The sequence below is a fragment of the Haliaeetus albicilla genome, chromosome 26 (assembly GCF_947461875.1).
Source record: "Haliaeetus albicilla chromosome 26, bHalAlb1.1, whole genome shotgun sequence".
Taxonomy (NCBI): domain Eukaryota; kingdom Metazoa; phylum Chordata; class Aves; order Accipitriformes; family Accipitridae; genus Haliaeetus; species Haliaeetus albicilla.
Window position 1 is genome coordinate 13,287,905 of NC_091508.1, and position 21,237 is coordinate 13,309,141.

General features: G+C 41.4%; 2 protein-coding genes across 6 annotated transcripts in view; both read right to left on the minus strand.

The window, feature by feature from the left end:
* Window positions 1-21,237, minus strand: part of LOC104325436 (tenascin) — a 75,931-nt gene that overhangs the window by 5,698 nt on the left and 48,996 nt on the right. For 3 of the 5 annotated variants that reach the window (XM_069772209.1, XM_069772205.1, XM_069772206.1), the window contains 7 exons: window positions 12,946-13,218; window positions 6,769-6,891; window positions 5,377-5,520; window positions 4,058-4,177; window positions 3,471-3,614; window positions 2,497-2,627; window positions 1,384-1,516 (listed from right to left, as the gene is read on the minus strand). In XM_069772209.1, coding sequence (XP_069628310.1) covers window positions 1,384-1,516; window positions 2,497-2,627; window positions 3,471-3,614; window positions 4,058-4,177; window positions 5,377-5,520; window positions 6,769-6,891; window positions 12,946-13,218 — 1,068 coding nt within the window. The remainder of the gene's footprint in view (window positions 1-1,383; window positions 1,517-2,496; window positions 2,628-3,470; window positions 3,615-4,057; window positions 4,178-5,376; window positions 5,521-6,768; window positions 6,892-12,945; window positions 13,219-21,237) is intronic. The other 2 variants (XM_069772210.1, XM_069772207.1) reach the window with 1 other exon arrangement.
* LOC138682215 (tenascin-like) lies at window positions 13,227-21,224 on the minus strand. The gene is made up of 3 exons (XM_069772211.1): window positions 19,865-21,224; window positions 17,261-17,536; window positions 13,227-14,966 (listed from the first exon to the last, which is right to left on the minus strand). Exons 1-3 carry the CDS (start codon window positions 20,235-20,237, stop codon window positions 14,680-14,682), a joined length of 936 nt encoding a protein of 311 aa, XP_069628312.1. The 5' UTR covers window positions 20,238-21,224; the 3' UTR covers window positions 13,227-14,679.

A 21,237-nucleotide genomic window follows, 5' to 3' on the forward strand; every position in this document is an offset into this window, starting at 1 on the left:
AAAACTAGGCTTTCAAAAAACAATGCAAACAATAATGGTTGAAACTACAGGGAAATGTAATTTCTTTCTGACAACAAGCTAATAGCATCATTGCAGTCAGAACAATTTCTAACCCCCCAAAAAGCTTTTCATTTTTTCTTTTTAAATTCACTTAGGCCATTAACTTTTTCAGCCAATGGTCTAATTAAGTGATGTTCTAGGTGTGTCCATAGGAGAGTTTTTAAATGTGGCTGCTCACAGAGTGGCTGTTGCTCCCTTTCCAGTGTGTTGCACATCCCTGCCTGTGCCTCAGCTACAGAGAATTTGCATCAGCTTTGGGATTTGGAGAAAAGCTGTGCTCTGCGGGGAGCTACTTCAGTGTTTCCCTCTCACTAAATAGCACACAAATGTATCTTTAGAGTTAAGGCCAGGCTTAAGCATCTGCTTGAACGAGGCTGACACTGCATTCATATGGGTGAAGGCACCCCATTCAGTCCCTGCCAAATATCAATTTGCCAAATATCACTTAAATACACCCCAGTTTAATTCTTCTCCTATTTCTGGTTGTGGATTGTCACCTGTTGGTGGAGTTCATCCTGCTCTACACAAGGAGTGACTGTGAGCAGGCTCGGGGCTGTGTGACTTTTATTAGCACTTCTGTGAGCCCTTGGGCTGAAGTTGGTATGAGCAGTGGAAGGGAGAATGGAAATGGCTGAAGGTCCTGCTGGGTATGAAAGGCTGGAAACTGTGAAAAGTGAGACAAATGACAGGCAAGGTTTCACAGTTAATACTGAACAACAACTTTTTTTTTAATGTCAGCTCTGAAGTGACCTTCAGAGAACCCAATATATTCTTGTATTCAGCTCACTGGAGAGCTGTCCTCTTAGAGCTGGAACAGACATGCCGTCTGGCATCACGAAAACCAATCTCAGAAAGAGGAGAAAAAAAACCTGCCCAGAAATTCATCTCCTCGGACCACTGAACTGATCTCTGTGTGTATGTGGTTTGCTTCATTTCAACTTAAAACACTGACTTCTTTTAACAGCTTGCTATGCATCAGTATAGAGGTAAATCAGGTGTCAGTTTGGATTTTAAAGAGTAATGTTCCTTTCGATATTTTACACAGGGAAGGCAGGCTGTTTCGTCAGAGAGAGGACTAGAGGTGATGCTGATGGATAAAAGGAAAAGAATTTCATCCTGCCAGTCTGGGGAAAGCAGATGACACTACAGCTCAGGGGGAACAGGGACATTTGCGCCGACACTGCAAGCAAATGAAGTGCATACTGACAATTGGATTAAAAATCTTCTATGAGGTCTCTGTCTGCTTATTGCAGAGCTCAGCTCTGTCCTGAGAGCAGTAACTTATATGTTATTACAGCTGTGCATATTCTCTAAAGTCCTTACTTGTGGTGAAAATAGTCAGGATCATTTTGCTCTTCAGGGACCTGTTCAGCGCCTGGAGTTTCACCGTGTACTGGGTAGATGGGCTCAGCTCTGTCAGGCTGTACGAAGTTGTCTCGGGGTTTAGGATGACTTCCTATGGGGAGGAGAAATAATACAGGGAAATCTCAGTGAGAAAATCATAATGACCAGAACTGTTACATATTTTAGTTTGTCACATTATTTTTTGTGCTAATTATTTATGGTATTTTTAACCAACTAAATTATTTAATACAAAACTTCTATCCCTCTAAGATTTTTATCAAGCTAACTTTCTTTAGAAGTTTGAGAAAAGTTGCCTGGAAATTAATGTTTACCATCGTAATGTATAAGCTATGTGGTTTAAAAGCAAGTCAGCATAAAAGTTTACATGCCTTGAACATACGCATTGTATAGATGTCTCTGTGAAACTCATAAAAAATTGAGAAGAATCACCCTTTAGGACAAGGAAATGTCATACTCCAGTCTCCAAAAGGCTTTTTTTCTGTAACTTTAAAAGACTGATTTTCAGTATGCTTAGGGAATTTGCCTTCTTGAAAACCAGAACCCTTTCTGATGTACCAGGCTCGGCATCCAAACTTCTTTGTCATTTTTGCTGGGATTCACCTCATTCATATTAAAGCATCTAGTGCAATCTAGTTATGTAGGAACACAATAAAATTATTGGAGATCAAGAGGCACTTTCAAAGGCAATTCATCTTGCTTTAGACACCTCACTTGCACAGGGATAGATTCTCCTGAGTTTAGAAAGGAGAACCCCGTTCTTTAGGATGTGTGAGCTTATTTCATGATACAGGTTTGGAATGAGGTAAAATAGTTGCTTGTGCTTTTATCCATATTGTGGAGAGATGACTGTCAAAATTCAGGCTGCAGTTGAGCTTCTGTGTCAAGGTATAACACAGGAAAGTACTTAAGCAGGTTTTAAAGGCATTTGTGTTCAAGCTAGCACCAAAACAGTTACTTAGTATTTTACCATGTTAACTTAAGGCACATGATCATGTTCCATTCCTGGACACTTCAGAGCATCTCTACTGCCCAGTTTTGAGGCACCTTCTGGTTTAATTACAAGTGCTATACCTTGATTCTGCCATCAATGGACTCGTAGATCAGGAGATAACCAGTGACAGGAGCACGTGGAGGCCTCCAAGTTATCACAGCTGTTTCTGACTGAACCTCAGTGGCACTTAAGTCTCTTGGAGCATCCAGGCCTGAAGGAGACAACAGATCAATTACAATCACATCTATATGGAGTTTAGTACAGGCTACCTTACGGGCAGTACATTAAAACAGAACAGAAAAACAAAATTCTCCCCAGAAATTTGAAATTAAAAAATATTTCAACCTAAATTTTGTGATTAAAAAGTAATTTTCCCATTGGAAATTTTATAATACGGGTATTTATTTTTCCTAAGTTAAAATATTGGCTTGTCTTAGGCACTTTAATTTATAAGCAATTGCATTGAAATGTCTTTTCAAACAAAATTGTGCCTTTCATTATTTCACACAAGAAGACAGATTGGTATTTACATATTCCCATGAAGAAAAACTTTGCTTCCAATGATGCCTCTTTTGAATAGGAAAACTTTTCATACTTGGCCTGGCTACAGCTTCCCTTCTCCACTGTAATTGTAACACTGAATTTATATGACTCAGCTCTTGTATGTCCAGTTGTCTCTAGTTATCACCCTTGACAAGTCAAGTAATAGTCAGGAAAATGAGAAACATCCATGATTTCATTGATGCTAATGGTAAGTCATAAGTATGAAACCAACTGGATACCTTCAGCATTGGTACCCCAACATCAGCCCCCAAAGAAGAGTTCCTGATCCTGCTTTGTGTGAGAATCTGTAGAATGGGTGACAGAAAACCACCTGCTGGGTCAGTCACAGCAGCCTTCCACAAGAGAAAATTTGGTGCAAATATTATCAAAATTCAGGTTTCTAGTAAAAAAAGCACAATGTGCTGGCTGACTTTATGGTATTAGAGAAATGTAAACCAGGTGGGATGAGAAGAGATGGCAGCTCTCCCTGCCGTGTGGTGGGGCATAGCACCTGTAGTAAACTGGGTGGAGAGGGTCTCGCTCTTCTGCGTGTCCTTCAGTGCATGGACACTCAGCGTATACTCAGTCGCAGGTCGAAGGCCCTTCAGGTCATACTCCACAGTGTTTCCTGATACCATCTGAGTAACTTCTGGTTCTAGGAAGAAAACACAGAAGAGAACAGGTCCCTGCATTATTCAGACATGTCACGATGTACTCAACTCCATGCTCCACTCAGTGATAATTTTTTACTAGCTGGGAGCAAGCACAAAATAGTAAAAGCCCGGAGCCCATCTCTGCTTACACCTATGCTGAATCTGAATAACACGAGTCCTTTATCTAACAGTTTTAGCACTCTCTAGTGTTCATATGAATTATAACACCATCTTTTCTTTTCAAGAATCTCAGTTATCTCTGTTCATGTCTGAATTGGGAATGCTTGACTGAAATGATCATTTTAAAAATGCTTCTAGTGAGGCATCTCCTTCAGATAACAGCCCCCCGCCATCCTCCTGGAGTCACACTGCTGCACCCATTTCTGAGCATCTCTCAAGAGCTGTAACGCTGTCAGCTCCCTGACCCATCACTAATTCTTCTCACCATCCTCAGAAGAGTAGGAGACAATGTAATTATCCACAGCAGCAATTGCTGGCTGCCAGGTCGCCAGAGCCTCAGAGTCTGTGATGTTCACCACTACTAGGCCTGACGGGCTGTCCAGAGCTGAAAGAAAGAGAATAACAGATTGAAGGAATCTGACAAACATTCTCAGCTCTGTGCAATGCTCTTTTGTAAATACATGATATAAAATGCACAAACACTGCTGCTTGATGCAGCTTTTATGGTCCCCTTTGGAATAGTGGAGCTCTGCAGAAAAGACATCAGTGCCCATAAAGAGACATCAAATGCCTCCACTGGAAAGAGAGGTCAATGCGTGAAAAGATTAAACACTGGGAACAGACATAACTAAGTACGTTCTCAGATCAGTCTTGATAGCATCAATCTTAACGGCTCTGTCAGAGTTGACATATTTCTCTCAACACCCTCAAATCTGGACTGCTTTTTGGAGCAAACTCAGGAGACAGAGCTGGGAAAAATAACTAATGTGATGGCAACTGATAGCCACTGTGACCTTCCACCAGCTTGCCCTGCATGTTTAAAAATAAACCAATCAAACAGCCAGCCAACCAGTCAACATCCCCACATGTCCTGTCTTGCTTCCTCATGGGAGTCTCTTTTGCACATAGTTTTATGCTCTCCCTGAATTGGGATAGATATCTGTCTCCAGTACAGCTGGAATGGGTTATAAATTTCATTATGTTATCCAGAACTCATCATCTTGTTCCTTGCCTCAGTTCTCTGAATGCTTGTCAGTCCCCGTCCCCCCCCCCCCCCCCACGCTCCCCCCAAAATGAATCAATTGAGACTGGCTGCAGGGTGGGCTCAGAAGAAGCCTCCCTCATTTCTTACAGGGATATTTAAAGCTGTATTGAAGAAATACCAGGAGACAGAATGTTTTTCTACTTAGGACACAGTCTGAACTTGAGAGATGTCGAGTCTGAGTCCACCACAGAAACTGGTCTGAACTGTTCAGCTGAGCTGGCCGTTTGCTTCCTCATCTGTGAAATGGTATTAATTACACTTCTGTTTTTTTCTGATGCATTAGGACTGTAAATACATTAATTGTCTCTGTCTCACTGCAGGTTGATTCAGCACTTAGCAAATGGGAGCCTGATCAAACTTACAAGTTCTATACTCATCAGAAATACAAAGATACAAAGAAAGAGTGGCAAAAATACTTCCTATAGTTTGTGCAGACAGCAAAAATGGGGTCTCAGTGGGTCTTCAGCTCCAGTTCCCAAGTCTCTCCTACAGCACAGACAATGCATTTGAAAACCTGCTATTTCCTCTTTATATATTACCTGTTTTCAGAGTGCCAGAGACAGGTTCACTTTCTTCAAAGCCTTTCACAGAGATTATACTAACAAGGTAGTCTACACCTGGGACTAACTTCACCAACTTGGTCCTTGTCTTGCTTCCATCGACTGTAACAACATTTGGAGTACCTAGGATGAAGCCAAATGCCAAGAGATTAGTGACACAATACTCCAGTAAATGCTTGAAGAATGTGTTTCAAGTTGAAGACATGACCAACAAGGACATACTTGTATAGCAGGAGGCGAATTTTCCCCAGTTAGTTACAATCACCAGTGTCAAAGGGCAGCCTCAGGAAAAAATATGGCTGCCATGACACCTAAATCTAAGACGTTGGTTTGTATTCATTCCTAGTGGTATGCCAACAGTAAGAAAAAATTAACATTTCTGTTCAGAAAAATATAATTTTACAAATGAGATGTAAGGTGAAAACATGGCGCTCTCTATGTGGAAGTTCATACACCTGTAAGGACGCAGTCTAGATGTGCTTTGTTTCTGGTAAGGGCTGGAAGTTTCTCCTTCACCAATCTCATTTCAAATAAATATATAGTATATATTATTTTAAGAGGTGCTGCATGTGTGGGTGAGGACTTAGTACCCATACTTCTTTCAAATTCTGCATTTATTCCAGGAAAGCACTTAGACAAGTGCCTAACTTTATGACTGTGAATTGCTCCCTTTCTTCTGTAGGATCACTATAGATTTAAAGTTGCATGTGTTCTTACAAACTATATTGTCTATAGACCTATATCTTCACTTGTCTTAGTCAATAGCATGTCTTTTATGGTCCTGACATCTGTAGTGTTTGCTCTTTAGCTGTTTCCTTTCATAGGTGTCCCTAAGTTATGCTAAAAATCTGTTTAAGTATAGGAAGTTTTTTAAGCTGAACACTAAAACAGATATAATGGATGGAACAAAACAACATTGGGGAGTATTAAGAAAAATCACTGTCTTGGAAAACTATTACCACCATGGATTATGATTATTATTTCCAAGGGTCATCTTTTCAAATATGCTTAGCTCATAAAATGCCTACAAAATAATGTGATGGTTTGGAAATAAATCCTTGCTTAGGAGGCTCAGTGGGAACAGAGATTTTTGTGAATGTGGCCCTATTAGGGGTACAACCATTCCAGCATGTAGCTCTGAGCTCCCTTACAAGTCTTGTCCGTGGGATGTGGGATACTATGCTCAGACAGAGATTGGCTACTGGGACCATGTATGCACACCCACATTCCTGGTCAGCAGTTTGAAGAAAAAAGAGATGATCTGTGTAGGATCATCTGGGAGATGCACTGAGAGATGGATATCAACACAACAAACTCTTTCTGCTCTCCCTTTTACCATCTTCCTCCCCGTCCCTCCTCGCAGTTATTCACCTCCTGTGACAGGGACATAGGAGATCCGGTAGCTCTCCACGCGGGTGCGAGGGGGTGTCCAGCTGACTGTAGCGGAGTTTTCCGTGATGTCAGAGAAAGAAATTCCCTTGGGAGATCCAACAACTGTTGGTGGAGAATAGAGAACAAACACACAACATAGAAAGAAAAGATAAATAATTTGTCTATCAGTCCTTAGTGCTGGAACACTGATTTGTCTTATCCCTCTTATTCCAAGAGCTGATGCTATCAATATTCTGTCCTAAACAACACTAACGCAGAGAGTACTAAACAGTTAATGGTTTTATAACATACTGACAGCAACATTCTATTTGGTCTAAATTTTCCCTTTTCAGTAACTTTACAGCAGTGCATAGCTTAAAAATACCTGAGACATATATCTACATATCATGTACACAGAAGTAACAGAGGTTTCAGTGTTACAGAAAAGTATGGAGGAATATTTACAGGAATACTATTCTATTACCCAGGAGTCATTGTATTTATCATTTTTTCTACCCCAGTTCCACTTGGATGACTTTTAGTCTTTCCATTGAGTCTTGGAGCCCTATCTGTGACACACAGCAATAGCAGCCCTTAGCAATGGAGAAATGTCTCTTCCTGAGCATAAAGTTTCTACTATAGGATGCCTAAGAAAGACCTGGACTCAGTTGCCTGAGTTCATCAAGGGTCCATCCTCTCAAGCACTGATTGCCTGTAACTTCTCTTGGCTTCAAACTAGAAGTGACAAGATTTTCTTCTTGGAATCTATCTGAGACCATGGGTTTTATTAGGTACATTCAAGCACATCCACCCAGAGGACATCCAAATACAACCATCATGAGGAAGGCACTTGTCGTTCTGCTGCAGCTCTTTGTCATACAATCCAGCCTTTCCCTGTATAAACCTGAGCACTACATTTGCCCATATAAGTTAGATCAGTAAGCTAAGCAAACAAAGCCCAAGTTTTGCCAAAATCACACAATCTTAAGATGCAAACCAACGTGTGACCCAAACATTCCAGTTTAAGGCCTAATTAAGCTACTGCAAAACAAGCATGGAAAGGACTTCTAGGAGGACATAGTAGAGAGACCTGCCACTTCAAAGTTTACATTGAGCATCTCACTTCCAATTTTCTTTTTTGACTGTAACCAAAACAACCCTGACATGTTAAAAAAATAAACAGCCCACACAGAGTAGGCCATCAGCACAAATGGGAGAGATACCAAACATCAGCCACATTAAGAGCGGTGGAGACAGGCTGGGGGCAGGGGAAGGGGGGCAAGAGAAGAAAAAAAGTGACCATGCTTGAAATAGCTTGGAAAGAATGCGTCTGCAGGAAAGAAGTCAGAGGGCTGTTTGTTCCATGTGTCCCCAAAGCTCTAGCAGCAATGCACTAAATCAACTGAAAGGCAAGGAAAGAAAAACAACTGAGCTCTCAAGAGAAATGTAAATTATTTCTCTGGAGCCCACTAGACATATTGGGTTTGTGGGGTTTGCTCACATGAAAAAGCCAAAGTAAGAAAGAAAAGAATTAAAGATAATGAAGAAAGCAAGGTGGGGTTAGTAAAGCTACATTGTACACAAAGTTGCCACTGATTTAGGTACAGTCTGTAGGAAACAGATAGACCATAAAGAAAACTTGGGAAAGAAAGAGAAGTGAAAATCACATTGCTTTTGTTTCATATTGCAGGTGCTCTTAGTGACTGGTGAAAAGTGCTAGTGATGACTCTAGAGACCAAAGAGGGGGACCAGCACTTGGTTTTCATACACAGAGGGAATTTCAGCCTTTCCCAGAAAATAAAGCACCCAATCCATCCCACTTGGACTCTGCTGTGCACACTGCCATGGGCTTCATGCTTGTTTTCTGTATGTCCTGGTTTCAGCTGGGATAGAGTTAACTGTCTTCCTAGTAGCTGGTACAGTGCTATGTTTTGAGTTCAGGATGTGAAGAATGTTGATAACACTGATGTTTTCAGTTGTTGCTCAGTAGTGTTTAGACTAGAGTCAAGGATTTTTCAGCTTCTCATGCCCAGCCAGGGCACCTGACCCAAACTGGCCAACAGTGTATTCCATACCATGTGATGTCCCATCTAGTTTAGGAACTGGGAAGTGGGGGGCAGGGATTCGCCGCTCCGGGACTGGCTGGGTGTCGGTCGGCGGGTGGTGAGCAATTGCCCTGCGCATCATTTGTACATTCCAATTCTTTTATTACTACTGTTGGCATTTTATTAGTGTTATCATTATCATTATTAGTTTCTTCTTTTCTGTTCTATTAAACCGTTCTTATCTCAACCCACAAGTTTTACTTCTTTTCCCGATTTTCTCCCCCATCCCACTGGATTGGGGGGGGGGGGGGAGTGAGTGAGTGGCTGCATGGTGCTTAGTTGCTGGTTGGGGTTAAGCCATGACACTGTACCAGGTGAACTGCTGCATAACAAACAGTAGTAAAAAGAGCCTTGACTACATAAGAGTTCCCCATCCCCAACTACCCCAACTGCAGCTACTTTTGTGGGAGCAAACCTGGCAAAGAAAGTATAACAGACCATCAGAGCAAGCATCAGTCCTGAAATGAGTCCCAGAGATGTAAGAGAGTGGTACCTTTGAGCACAGGGAAATGAAAAAGGAGCAAATGAAATCATCTTCTTGAGCTACCTGAAAGCCAAAATTAAGCAGGCATAAAAAACGGCCAGCATGTTTCTGTCTTGTCATTCATAAAAAGCTTTAGTTCATCTGTTAGGCAGATACAGGTAATTAGCATTATCCTCCAGCATTATTCCCCATTAGTTGTATGAGAGACAGAGAACTTCCCTGTGAGGTTGCTAAAGCACCCATGATACCTGAGTAGCTGCTATTCTTTGGGGATTTTTTTGCTAAAAAATTGTACTTTCGTTACTAACAGACTATAGGAATACGTTCACTGGCTTTCTTTTTCTAAGCAACAGCAAGCATCAAGTTGCATTTATCATGTATAAAGAGCATGTGAAGTGTTTTGTGATCCTCTCAGATGGAAAATGCTGTCACAGTGTGGCAAAACACCAACACCATTAGAAGAAGAGGAAAGTAGCAGCATGAGACCCACACTTCCGATTAAGGATATTAGGTGGCACACAGCTGTGTTGTGGTCCCCCAGTGAGGGCTGAATTGCACCTTGGCAGATATTCTACAGATTAATTTCTGAAAGACACCAAGTGTCCCTCTGAAAGCAGCAGTGGACAAACTCCCTTGTGCCAACTTCATTAGATACTGCAGGTCTGTACGATGCTGCCTTGCATTACAGTGATTTTACTGTTAATGTTTTCTATCACAGCAGAATTGATGGTGAAACAACAAACAGACAAATACAGAGAGTAGGGAGAGAGGATACCATCATCACCCCAAATAGGATAACCTTTTAACAGCATTATCATCAGTGGTTCTGGGGAAAACCTATTGCTGTTCACTTGTATATACAAGTAAATAATGGAGGAAGAACTATTTATGATGGGTGTGGGAAGATACAACTTCATTGCCAGCTCCCATGCCCAGCAGTTTCACACCACATTCCTGGTATGATGGGAGCACGGAAGATCATCTCAGCCTCCGGGCAAGTTACCAGCTGCAGGACCAACACAAGCTACATGGAGAAAATGGCAAATGCCAGTCCTGCCCTACTCAGCCTTTCCTCATCCAAAGCCCATGGCTGTCACTAGATCAACTGCCTTGCTGACTTCTTCTTAAAAGAGAAAGAAGGAAAGGAAAACACAGAGGGGGATGAGGCAGCAAAAGGTCAACACTGCAAGATCCTTCCTCACAGCAGGTGGGTGGTTTGCTGTACAAAGATAAGAGGTCAGACCCTCAGAGGGGATTGCTTGGCAATGCTCAAACCAGATTCCCTCAGCTGCACCAGTTACACCATTTGTGGACCTGATCTGTGAAGACTGCATTTGTGTATACATGGGTACGTGCCCAGGGAGGGAAGAAGGGGAAGCTTGGATAATGGATAATAGATAATGAATAATGGAGTGATAAATACAGAGAAGGATTTCTAGTCTAAATTATTTTCCTGCCTTCATTTCCATGGTAAGGTTTGGTTTGTTTGCTGGTCTGTTTGCTAGCTTTGTTCCAACTGTTATTTTACTGTCTTCTCTACTAAAGCTAAAGACTGCCTAGCTAATTTATTCCTTGCTCACTTGTATCTTGTACACATGCCAGAAAAAAGCAAGGCTGAATATAAGCCTGAGCTACCCCCTTCAGGGATAGAAATGTTTCTTTGCAACCATACTGGAAATGCTGTAAATATACTTATGTTTGTCTAATAATCAACTCCAAAATAAGAATCTAGTGACATACCTTGGTGGCCCCAGCTACCCAATGTAGTGTAACCTGCAGCCCAAATTATTTTGCTGGATTTTTGTGGCTCCAGCTCTATTATCAATTATCCATGGGCTATTTACATCTGACAAACATCTCTTGGGCTATTTGCTTCAATAGGTGACGTGCTAAATCTTGAAAGAACTGAATAAGAATGTAATCATGAGGAAAATGATAACTCTTAGTGATTTAGCATAAATATCCTGGAAGTCAGTGAAAATGGAGACATGCCGCTAACAAGTGCAGTTGACTTTAAACATCCCTCTCTGGTACGAGTCAACCCGCATGGGAAAGGTGGTGTGTGATGGGTCCATGTTCTGCTTCACGTAAATTTCTGGGTGAGTGTATATATGCCCTTGCTGTTTATTCAAGGGATGTGATGACAGTCAGTGGAGCTGGTCAGAAATGTGCCTTTCCATGCTAACAACTGGCACCACAGACATTAAGGTGAATCATGAGGCCATGCTCTTTCAGGAAAAGCTGTTCAATACTGAGTTATTGTTGTCCCTTTTCTGTGTGTTGTCTGGAGTACACTGCTACAGCTGAGCAAATGCCTCTTTCATGAATTTCTGTTGGCTTCCTCACACACTGAACTTACCTGTCCCCTTCTAATACCCCTCCTCCCAGAATTAGATTGATTTGAAATTACTATGTTTTCATATCAGCAAGCTAAAAATTTTTAAGAGAGACTTTGGGTCACAGGACATTGTTTCATTTGCTTTAGATTTAAATACATTTCAAAATGAAACCATGATTTTGGTGGAGAAAAAGTAGAAAATCTTCATTCAAAAGTGCCAAAATGAAATGCTTCAAATTATAAATATTTTTTTGTTTAAATTAATCTCAGGAATTCAACCTAAGCCTTGAGAACTTTTTATTTGACTAATAACTGCTTATTTTCACATAAAAATAATATAAGAAAAAATATTCCAGTTACAAATAGCAAAAATTTCTTTCTTCTCCCTGGCACTGAGAAAATGAGGCTCTGTTCTGGTGGAAATTTTTCAGAAACATATATAGGTTTAGGCGAACTTCAGACAGCAGACCTTTGCAGCTATGTTTACAATGTTTCTTCATTAGTGTGAGACTATGAAATGCAAGAACTCCAACTTTGTAGAATTGGCATGCTGCGACTAAGGATTAAGGCTCTGGTATTTTTAAAACAAAATGGCATGAATTGGCAATCAGACCTGCATGTTTTCTTCTGGATTATTTTACCTGGGTAAGTCACTAAGCTAATTTACATCAGAATTTTTGACACACAAGAATGAGAATATAAAGCAACTTCTGCTGAGGGAGTTCAAAGCTTTGATTTTGCAAGAAACTCAAGTTTATTTTGAATTATCAAGCACACGATGCTCCTGGTAAGATCCTGGTAAGTCTAAGTTAATTGTGCTTAGTCCTTTGCTGATCAAGCCATAAATAAACTTCTCAATAGCTCTGGTAAATTCATTTTGTCATACCTCTTTTCTAGGGAGGTAAATGGTTGTGGAGTTGTGATACATAATTAGTTCCAGGAAATCACTGAAAAAGGCTGCTACAGAAACAATATTTCTTGGCTCTCAAAGGCAGTGCTTTAATTGCTAGACTCTGCTGCCTAATTCCAGATCATGAAAGTAATTAAATAAAAACCATATTAAATAGACAGCGATGAAGCTAAGGAATGTGAGATGATTGATTATAAATAACTACACCCCACTGAATCCGTAACTAGGATAAGGGACATACAGGAGACAGTTTGAACAGCTCAAGCTGGCTATGAAAAGGAGAGATGCTGAAAGAAACAGGCATGAACGTGTTATGCTTTTCCTACTGCAAAGACAATACCTGTGGTTGCTACCGCATTTACGGGTTGGGAACGCCGTCCACTGCTAAATCCATAGAGCTCAATTTCATATTCAGTACCCTCTTTCAGCCCTGTTATATCCTGGGTGCGCTCATGGCCTGGTACTATTAGTTCCAGTGGATCAGATTTCCTTTTGGTATCCCTGATTTTTAGAACAAAACTGTCGAAAACCCCATCATCCGCAGTCCAGGACAGACGGAAGCCATCTGGAGTAGCATCTGAAACCAGAAGGTTGTCGACCTCGGGTTCTGCTTCTAAAAAAGGAGAAGATAGCAGTAGGGAAAAGAAATGATTTTTTTAATCAGTTCATTAGAGACCTGCCTGAGGTCTGGATAGAGCATACTGCAAGAATCCAACCACAGTTCAAAGAAAGGGAAACAATCTGCCAGCTATTGAAAAAAAAAATAATAAAAAAAAGATTATTAGCATTATACACATACTGAAGAAGATATATGTGAGTCTGTGCAGGCCCATTCAAACTTTCACTCCTTAATAGCAAATCCACTGCATGGACATACACCATTTGCCTCTGACATGCAAAGTTACACATGCTAATAGTAAGTTTCATGTGCATTTCTCCCTTGCTACCTATGTGAAAACTTTATGTACAATAAAAACAAGCTCTTGTTATAGAACTGCAGGCATGCCTGTAGTATTGTCAGGTCTCTCTCTGTTAGGAGGACAACATAGAAGCCACTTGAAAGAGTCCTTTTCTTCATGCAAAACCCTTATTTCATGCACTTCTGGCATCTGTGATGCTTCTGATCAGATGAATTCTTTACTTTGATATTAAACAAATGTTGAAGCAGCAAAGGGGAATCATGAAAATTCATATGCCTTAAACAACACACTTAAATCCAAATGCAAGACCTACTGTCTTTAGTGAAAGAACCCATTTGAGAGGATCCCAGGAGCTGTAAGTTTACCTGCAAAATATCTTTAGCTCAGTATGGTCAGGCATCATTACCTACAGAAATGCTAGTGGAGTGATTACTATCTTACAGCATCTCCAATGCACTTCTTTCTTCCACAGAAAGACATTACCACTTATTTTCTTGAGAACCTCTGATCAGGTAACCCCCAGCTTTACTGCTGCATAGTCAACAACATGCAAATGAGACTTGATGGTTATGGGGCTAGAGAATCAGTCTGCAATGATTTTTCAAGAAAGCTCAAATGCTGCTGGAAAACAGCAGCTATGATGAGGTTGAAAACATGAGCTAAGGCTTTCTGGAGAGAGATGCCAACTTTATGGGTGGCAATGATAGCACTCAATGGTCTGTGGGTGGAACCCACACAGAGAGTGAAAGAAAGGAGGCCATGGCCAAGAAATCCAGTATGACTCTTCCTGAAGGTCCTGTTGGTTGGCAAGTTGGGGAATGCTGATGTGCCCAGCAGTTGTTAACAAGAGGAGCTCCCACATGCAGCCATTTTTCTTTAAAGATTTTGGTTAGAAGTACCTGCATGACCATACCAGAGACTTTCAACCCACATCATGCGCCTCTACAGGGTCCCTCATAAAGACAAAAGGGAAACATCAAGTTAAAAGGAACAGAATTTCATTGGTGAACCTATCATAAATCAGGATGAGTTATGTGTAGCCACGATGCAGAAAAGGATGCAAAAGCCAAGGTCTGCTTTGCAAATGGATTGCATAAAACATCTTCCATGTGAGAGGAAAAGCAAGAAAGAAAGGGTGGAAGAGAACAATTTGTTCACATTAAAATACCTGTAACTGCCACAGTGCTTAGGGGCTTTGTTTGGTGCCCCTTGGCAAAACCATAAAGCATAACCTCATAGCCAATGCCAGTAATAAGGCCTTTAAGCTTCAGTTGCCGCTGGGCTCCCGTAAGGAGGAACTCCTGTGGGTCCAGCAGCTTGCCAGAATCCACCACGACTACTAGAAAGTTGTCAAAGGCATTCTCCGATGCCATCCACGACACTGTGAACCCATAAGGGTTAATATCAGAGACAGTTAGGTTTTCCAGTGGGGGCATGGCCTCTAAAAGAAGGGAAGGTGCAAAAACACACAAAAAAAAGAAGCGAAAAACATTGCAAATTAGAAAGTTTCACAGATTCCACCAAACATAAATCACATTTTTCCCCAAAGTATGGATCTAATAGAAGTGCATAGCCAGGACCACAAGACTAGGATTTTCAATGGAGCCTCCAGAAGCTAGATGCTCAATTCTTAATTTTCATCAAGGATGTCTCAGCACCTCATCTCACAAGCTCCATTGAAATTCCTTCCAAGCTCACTGTGTAAGCACATTTCTTCTGTTACACATGCACTGTAAGACAGTTATAATCAAAACTGGTTTAGAAATGCTATGCGTAAAGCTTTAATTTCCTTCCACTTTTGTCCACCATCAGTGCTTTAAGGACAAGCCTCAACTTTGGCATTCACAATTCCTGCATCTTGCTTCTTTACCTTTCCACTTCACGTGAATATCTCCAGCTTTTCTTTTCAGTGGTGGAGGGGTCAGAGATGCCAGAAGGACTGCCAGAAGCAGGACACTGATCAGTCAGGTCATAGCCAGTGCAAGTACTAAATACTTGCAAGATTGTTTTTTTGAGGGGGATAGGAGAGAAGCCAGAGTTTGCACTGGCTAAGGGCTGGGGCTAATGACTGCAGAACAGAGCAATAATCTGTCCAAATTGCTTCATAGGCAGCTCTAGTGTGGTATGTTGACAACTTAAAGAAATTCCAGTGAGGGATCTTTTTTTCACATCAGCATGACATCTGTCAAAGTTTAGAGGCTGTGGATCAACTCCTCAAAACTCTCACCAAGTCTCTGAAAAAAAAAAGGCCGAACTTTCACAAGATAGTTTCTCAGTGTATTTTGCTCACTCAAAATCTGACAAGTCAAATAGAAAGATAACTGGCTCTGCTAAGCCCTGGCCCTGATCCTGGATCCCAGCCATTGCTGGTATTTCTCTAAGTTATTTGACCAACCTTGCTATGTTGGCTCAGGAGCTAACTCATCTGATCTTCCAATCACTCAGATTCCACTCACTTAAGAAAACACCAGTTAGTTAAACACAAAACTTTTTCTGGGAAAGGGTTTTGGGTTTGGTTTTGACATTTCACAACTGCTGAAATTGATGTTGTTAGAATTTGGCATAAAAATTCCCTCCTAAAGTTTTATAATTTGGAAGTCCTTATGTTTTGATGTTTACACGTATGGGTGCCAGAGATTCAGCTCTAATTTACTCAATTTGGAGACATTTTTGTAGTTTACTTGCTTCTAATCAAGCAACCCCATAGATTCACATTTTGGTTTGGTCTCTGGGAGGGTGGGTAAACAAATTAAGAGCCCAAAATGCTGAAATTGTTTTCCTGGGGTAGTTGTTGAATGACACCAACACTCTAAACCCAGCAGGTTTATGTGAACTGCTGGCACATCCTTCTGCTGTGTAGAGTGCGCCACATGTTTACCTAGCTGTGGGAAGCTTCCTCTCAAAATACCAATGTCCATGGTTTATTTTCAAAAAGGAAGCATTTGTGCTTTGGTGGAGCAAAAGAGCAGGGGTTTTGAAAGGAGAGTTGCTCAATTCTGACTGTGTGACTGAATGTCATCAGGGAGCAGACCAGAGCTGGTGCAAAATGCAATGATTTGCCTTAAGGAAAATGATCATGGACATTGCCTTTCACAGAAACTGACAGCCCAGATGCTGTGAGGGATGCTGCTACTGCAACTGGTGTGCCCACTGCATGTTAATGAAGAGAGGAGAAAAAGGAAAAGGCCTCACTTTCTCCATTAATCCTATTTAGGGCATCTACATGTCTATGTGACAAGCCCTAGTAGCACACACTGGCCACGTAATACGTAGAAGGTGAACTCTGTGGCATTTATTTGATCATCTAGGAGGCACGTGATATACAATCAATTTCAGTCAAAGTCTGGCCAAAATATTCAGACATAAGGGATGTGTTGAGGGGACATCACAGGACAGGAGGCGTTCTAAAATCCAGTCCTCTCTGGATCCTTCAGATGCAACGACTGAGTATTAGGCAAATTTCCCCCTCAAACTTCAGGAGTTAAAAAAGATTATTAGACATGGGAGAAAGACTCCAGAGGGCTCTTAACTCACTTTAAACTACAACTCCTCCTAGAAATGTTTTTTAAGGTCAACATGGCTGGTCTGACCCATCCTTGCACTAAATTTGCAAACAAAACCATTGTCGCTGGACAAGATATTCAGTGCTGTAGAGAGTCTTTTTTTTTTTTTTTCCATACGGGAATATGTATTTTTATAAGCCAATAAATAGACTCCAAACCTTTAAGCAGGTACCTGTCATGACAAAAGCAGTGAGGGGCTCTGTGTGAACACCTGCATTGGTGGTCCCCTTAATGTTAATGTCATAGCCAGTGTAATCTAGCAGGCCTGAGATGTGAGCGCTGCGAGCACCTCCCGACACCGTAAGCTCCTGGGGTTCATGTGCTGCATAGGAATCTCTAATGTGTATAACAAACTTGGCAAAAGGCCCATCTCTTGTGGTCCATGAGAGGTTGAAGCTGTCAGGGGTAACGTTTGTGAGTGTGAGCGTGCCCAGCTGTGGCTCAGCCTCTGAAGGAGAAAGGAACACAGGTGAAGAGACAGCATTACTCCGCAGGGCTGGGAGAATTAGCAGTGGAGGTTTATAGATGCTTAAAGATAAGGCTGAATGTTTTAGCCTTGTTTCGCAGTGGTTGAAGGGAAAAAAAAAAAAGGAGCATTGCAAAAGCTATTTTGTGAGGTTTTGGAAAGAAACCACTGAAATTAGTGCTGACTTTTAATTTATTTTTTCATTCAATTTTCTTAAATAAACTCAATTTTCCTAAATGAAATGTGGGCCTGATTTACAGAAGCACCAACAGCATACAGTCCTGTGGTAAAACCATAAAAACTGCAGGAACTCCCACTGGGAATTTGATGGGAATACAAACCCACGGCAACTCCAAAGTAGATAAAGTAGGATTCAGGCAGGAATTAGGTGAGCCCAGAACAGACGTCCTTGAAATCCCCGTTCAGCTTCTGTTTAGTGTTTCTGTTGCCTGGATTTGTAGATACTTTTCTTTTTGGACTCTGAAGTTTATAAGGGGTTTCAATCCTAACAGTGATTATTTCAACACTAATCTCATGCCAAAACCTCCCTGGACTCCACAGATAAGGTGTTCCTTATCCTCTGATTAGGCACAATCAGAGAATATCTAATAGACTGAATCAAAAAAACCCACAACACTGCTGTTGCTCTCCTTTCTGACTGTTCGGTGGTCAGGGCACTTACTTAAGAAGCAAAGACTTTCCTTTTCTGCTAAAGGAAATTAAAAACCACATCTCTCCCATGCCAGGGGAGAAACTTGGCCTTCAGGCTATAGGAGGGGGAGAGCTCCTTACCCATCCTGTTTTAAAGCTATTCCATTTAGCATAAAATCATTAAAGATTCATTAGAGCACAGAGAGAGCACAAACATGACCCAGCAGTCAGGTGGTCAGAGAATCCTGTGTCTGCTGTCAGGGCTGATTTTCTATTTTTTCTCTTGCCAATTGAGTATAAACCAAGAACACCTTGGGAAATGCAGCCAGTGAGATACAGGAAAATATGTAAGTGATTCATGCTGGGAGAAAAGTAAGAAAGATGTATCCCACTGACAAAGAGAATAGTGAAAGAATGAAATCTTTTTCTTAACTAAAACATGAACTGCTCCAAGATGTTCCAACTTTTACTCCCGTCCCTCATTGCAAGACTTTTAAATAATAGTCCACCTTCTTCTTTGGAATTGTCTAGGAACAGGTGAAGCCAAGTGGCCCCAATTAAGGACACATGCTGTTGTCATGCTGTCAACCAGTGACCATCAATGCCTTCATGACTGACAGTGAGATGTCACCATGTAAGCATGGTACTTCCGAAGACAGGGGAGGAGATGAGAAAATATCCGCAGAGCAAACAGGCTTGGGTGAAGAACCCAGTGAAACTGAACATGGAGCCATCAGCCCCGCATGCAGGTCAGAGAGGACAAACCGATCCTTTCCAATCTCATTCTGAAATGGCCACATTCCTTCACATGCCACTTGCATCCAGTCAGGCACGTTCACATCATGACATCCAGACTCCAAAGAACACTACATGCAAAATAGGTTGAAATTATCTCTTCAGGCAAGTCTTAGTGATCTCCCACCATCCTGGAATCACCATGACCATAGGAAAAGCTCTGACATCCAGTCAGGTCTTAGAGACTCAAAGGTAGCAATGCAAGTGACAGAGTGGTGGACTGACCATCAAGAAAGGGTGAACTTGGTTTTTGAGCCCCGCTCTTTGCTGGGAACACATAAAAATACTGGGTAGAGAAGAACATCAGAACCAGCACAAGGGGCCAGACCAATCCATGCAGTTTTGGTTGGTCATTTAGCATGCTGCACGAAACTTCCACAGGAGATCCAAATGTCTTGGAAGACATTTGGTTTTAAGAATGAAGAACCAAAATGGCATGCAGGTGCCTCTCCAGGCTCATAAAGACATGAAGACTTCCCACCCACAACAAAGCAAGTGAGGGTGGGATGAACAAGAACTTTATTCCAGATCAAGTGCAAATATACTGTGTGGAAAATATTAACCACCTGGAGCAAGTCAATTATATATACACAGAACTTGCAGATAAGTGTATATATAAGGAAACCAATCATGGTTTACTACTGGCTCCCTTAATGCTGGGGGCACTTTTTCAGCCTCTTCCATTGTCTCAGATCTCTTTTCCCAAGTGCTCTCAAGCCCAGCGCATTTCAGCCTCCCCTCATAGTGATCTCCCTATAATTTACCAAAGGAACGATGAGTTGGAGCCATGTTTTAGAGCAGTTCGGTGGAGAGCAAAAGAAAGAAGAGAAAAAAGCAAACCTGGAAGGTGAAACAGTGAAATACCTGTGGTTGCCAGTGCTGTCAAGGTCTGACCACCTTGCCCATCAATTACACCATGGAGCTGGACGGTGTAATTAGTGACAGCTTTGAGGTTGGTGGCTACATAGTGCCGGGAGGCCCCTGGCACTGTGTGCACCAGGGAGTCCAAAGGGAAGTCAGAGTTTCTAACTTCTAGAATAAAATGGTCAAAGGCATTGTCCTGTGCTTCCCACGTGAGTGACATGCTGTTTGAGGTAGCATTTGATACAGTGAGTTTGCTAAGGAGAGGTTCCTGTACTATGGGAAGAAAAACAAATGGAAATGTATCGCAATTATTAAGACCCAAAGCAACAAAATAAAGTTTGAATTCACATGAGCCACAGGTCACAAAGATCATCTAGCATTGTGTTTCTCAATGTTTTTCATACCAGCACCCTTGCAGTCACTCTGCCCACGTTACCCATGATTCAGTGAGGATATTCACAATCTGCTGATGCTAGAAACTGCAACTCTGTATTACCTGATCACTGATATTTGCTATTCTGCTTAGTGTCATTGACCATGTTAATCTATTGCTATGACAAATTTTCCTCTAAGATCATGTCAGCAGGCAAAATTTGGTGGAGATATTAAATGATCACAATGTGAGCTATTATCTGCCTACTATGAGAATGCACCTTCCGCTTCTGTAGTCTAGTCCTCTCCTTCCACTTTCATACTGTAATTGGCTAGAGCACATCAAACATTTGACTTCCCTGTCTTTTCTGGAAAAAACATCAGCTGTAAAACCTCGAGATGTGCAATGTGCCAACAACTAAATGCCTTCCTATCCCATTTACCAACATCAAGTCAAATGGACTCTTTCAATCTCTCATGCAAGGTAAACTAAATTCTGAAGTTGAATTCAAGCAGTGCATCTGCCTTGTAGGAGTCTGCTGTCAGACTGAAATGTGCCTGCAATCTATTTAGAGAATCAGGATAAAAACTGTATCTAAAAATCAGCTTATCTGAGAGAAATAGTATCTTCTCTGTACTGTGTGACAGATGCAAACACATGTTGCAAGGCTAACATAATGAATGATCTCCCACTTCGTTCTTGGGAAATTTGTTTTGCTTCTCGTCTGTGTCAGAGGTTGCCCCAACCTTAATGTTTGAACAAGAGCAAACTTATTGTGTGAATGAAATCACATCACAACGTGATTGACTGACTTTGCTGGATGGGATGGTGGATTAACATTCACAGTTCAAAATGTCTCCGGCAGGTCTTCCTTAGAAAGTGTTAAAGAATGAGGTAGCGGATTTGGTACACTGGTGGGCTAGCTGAGGGCAGGGAAAGGGGCACAACCTGTAAGGAAGAGTTAGAAGAAAGGAGAGTTAGCATTGAGGTAGGTTTTATA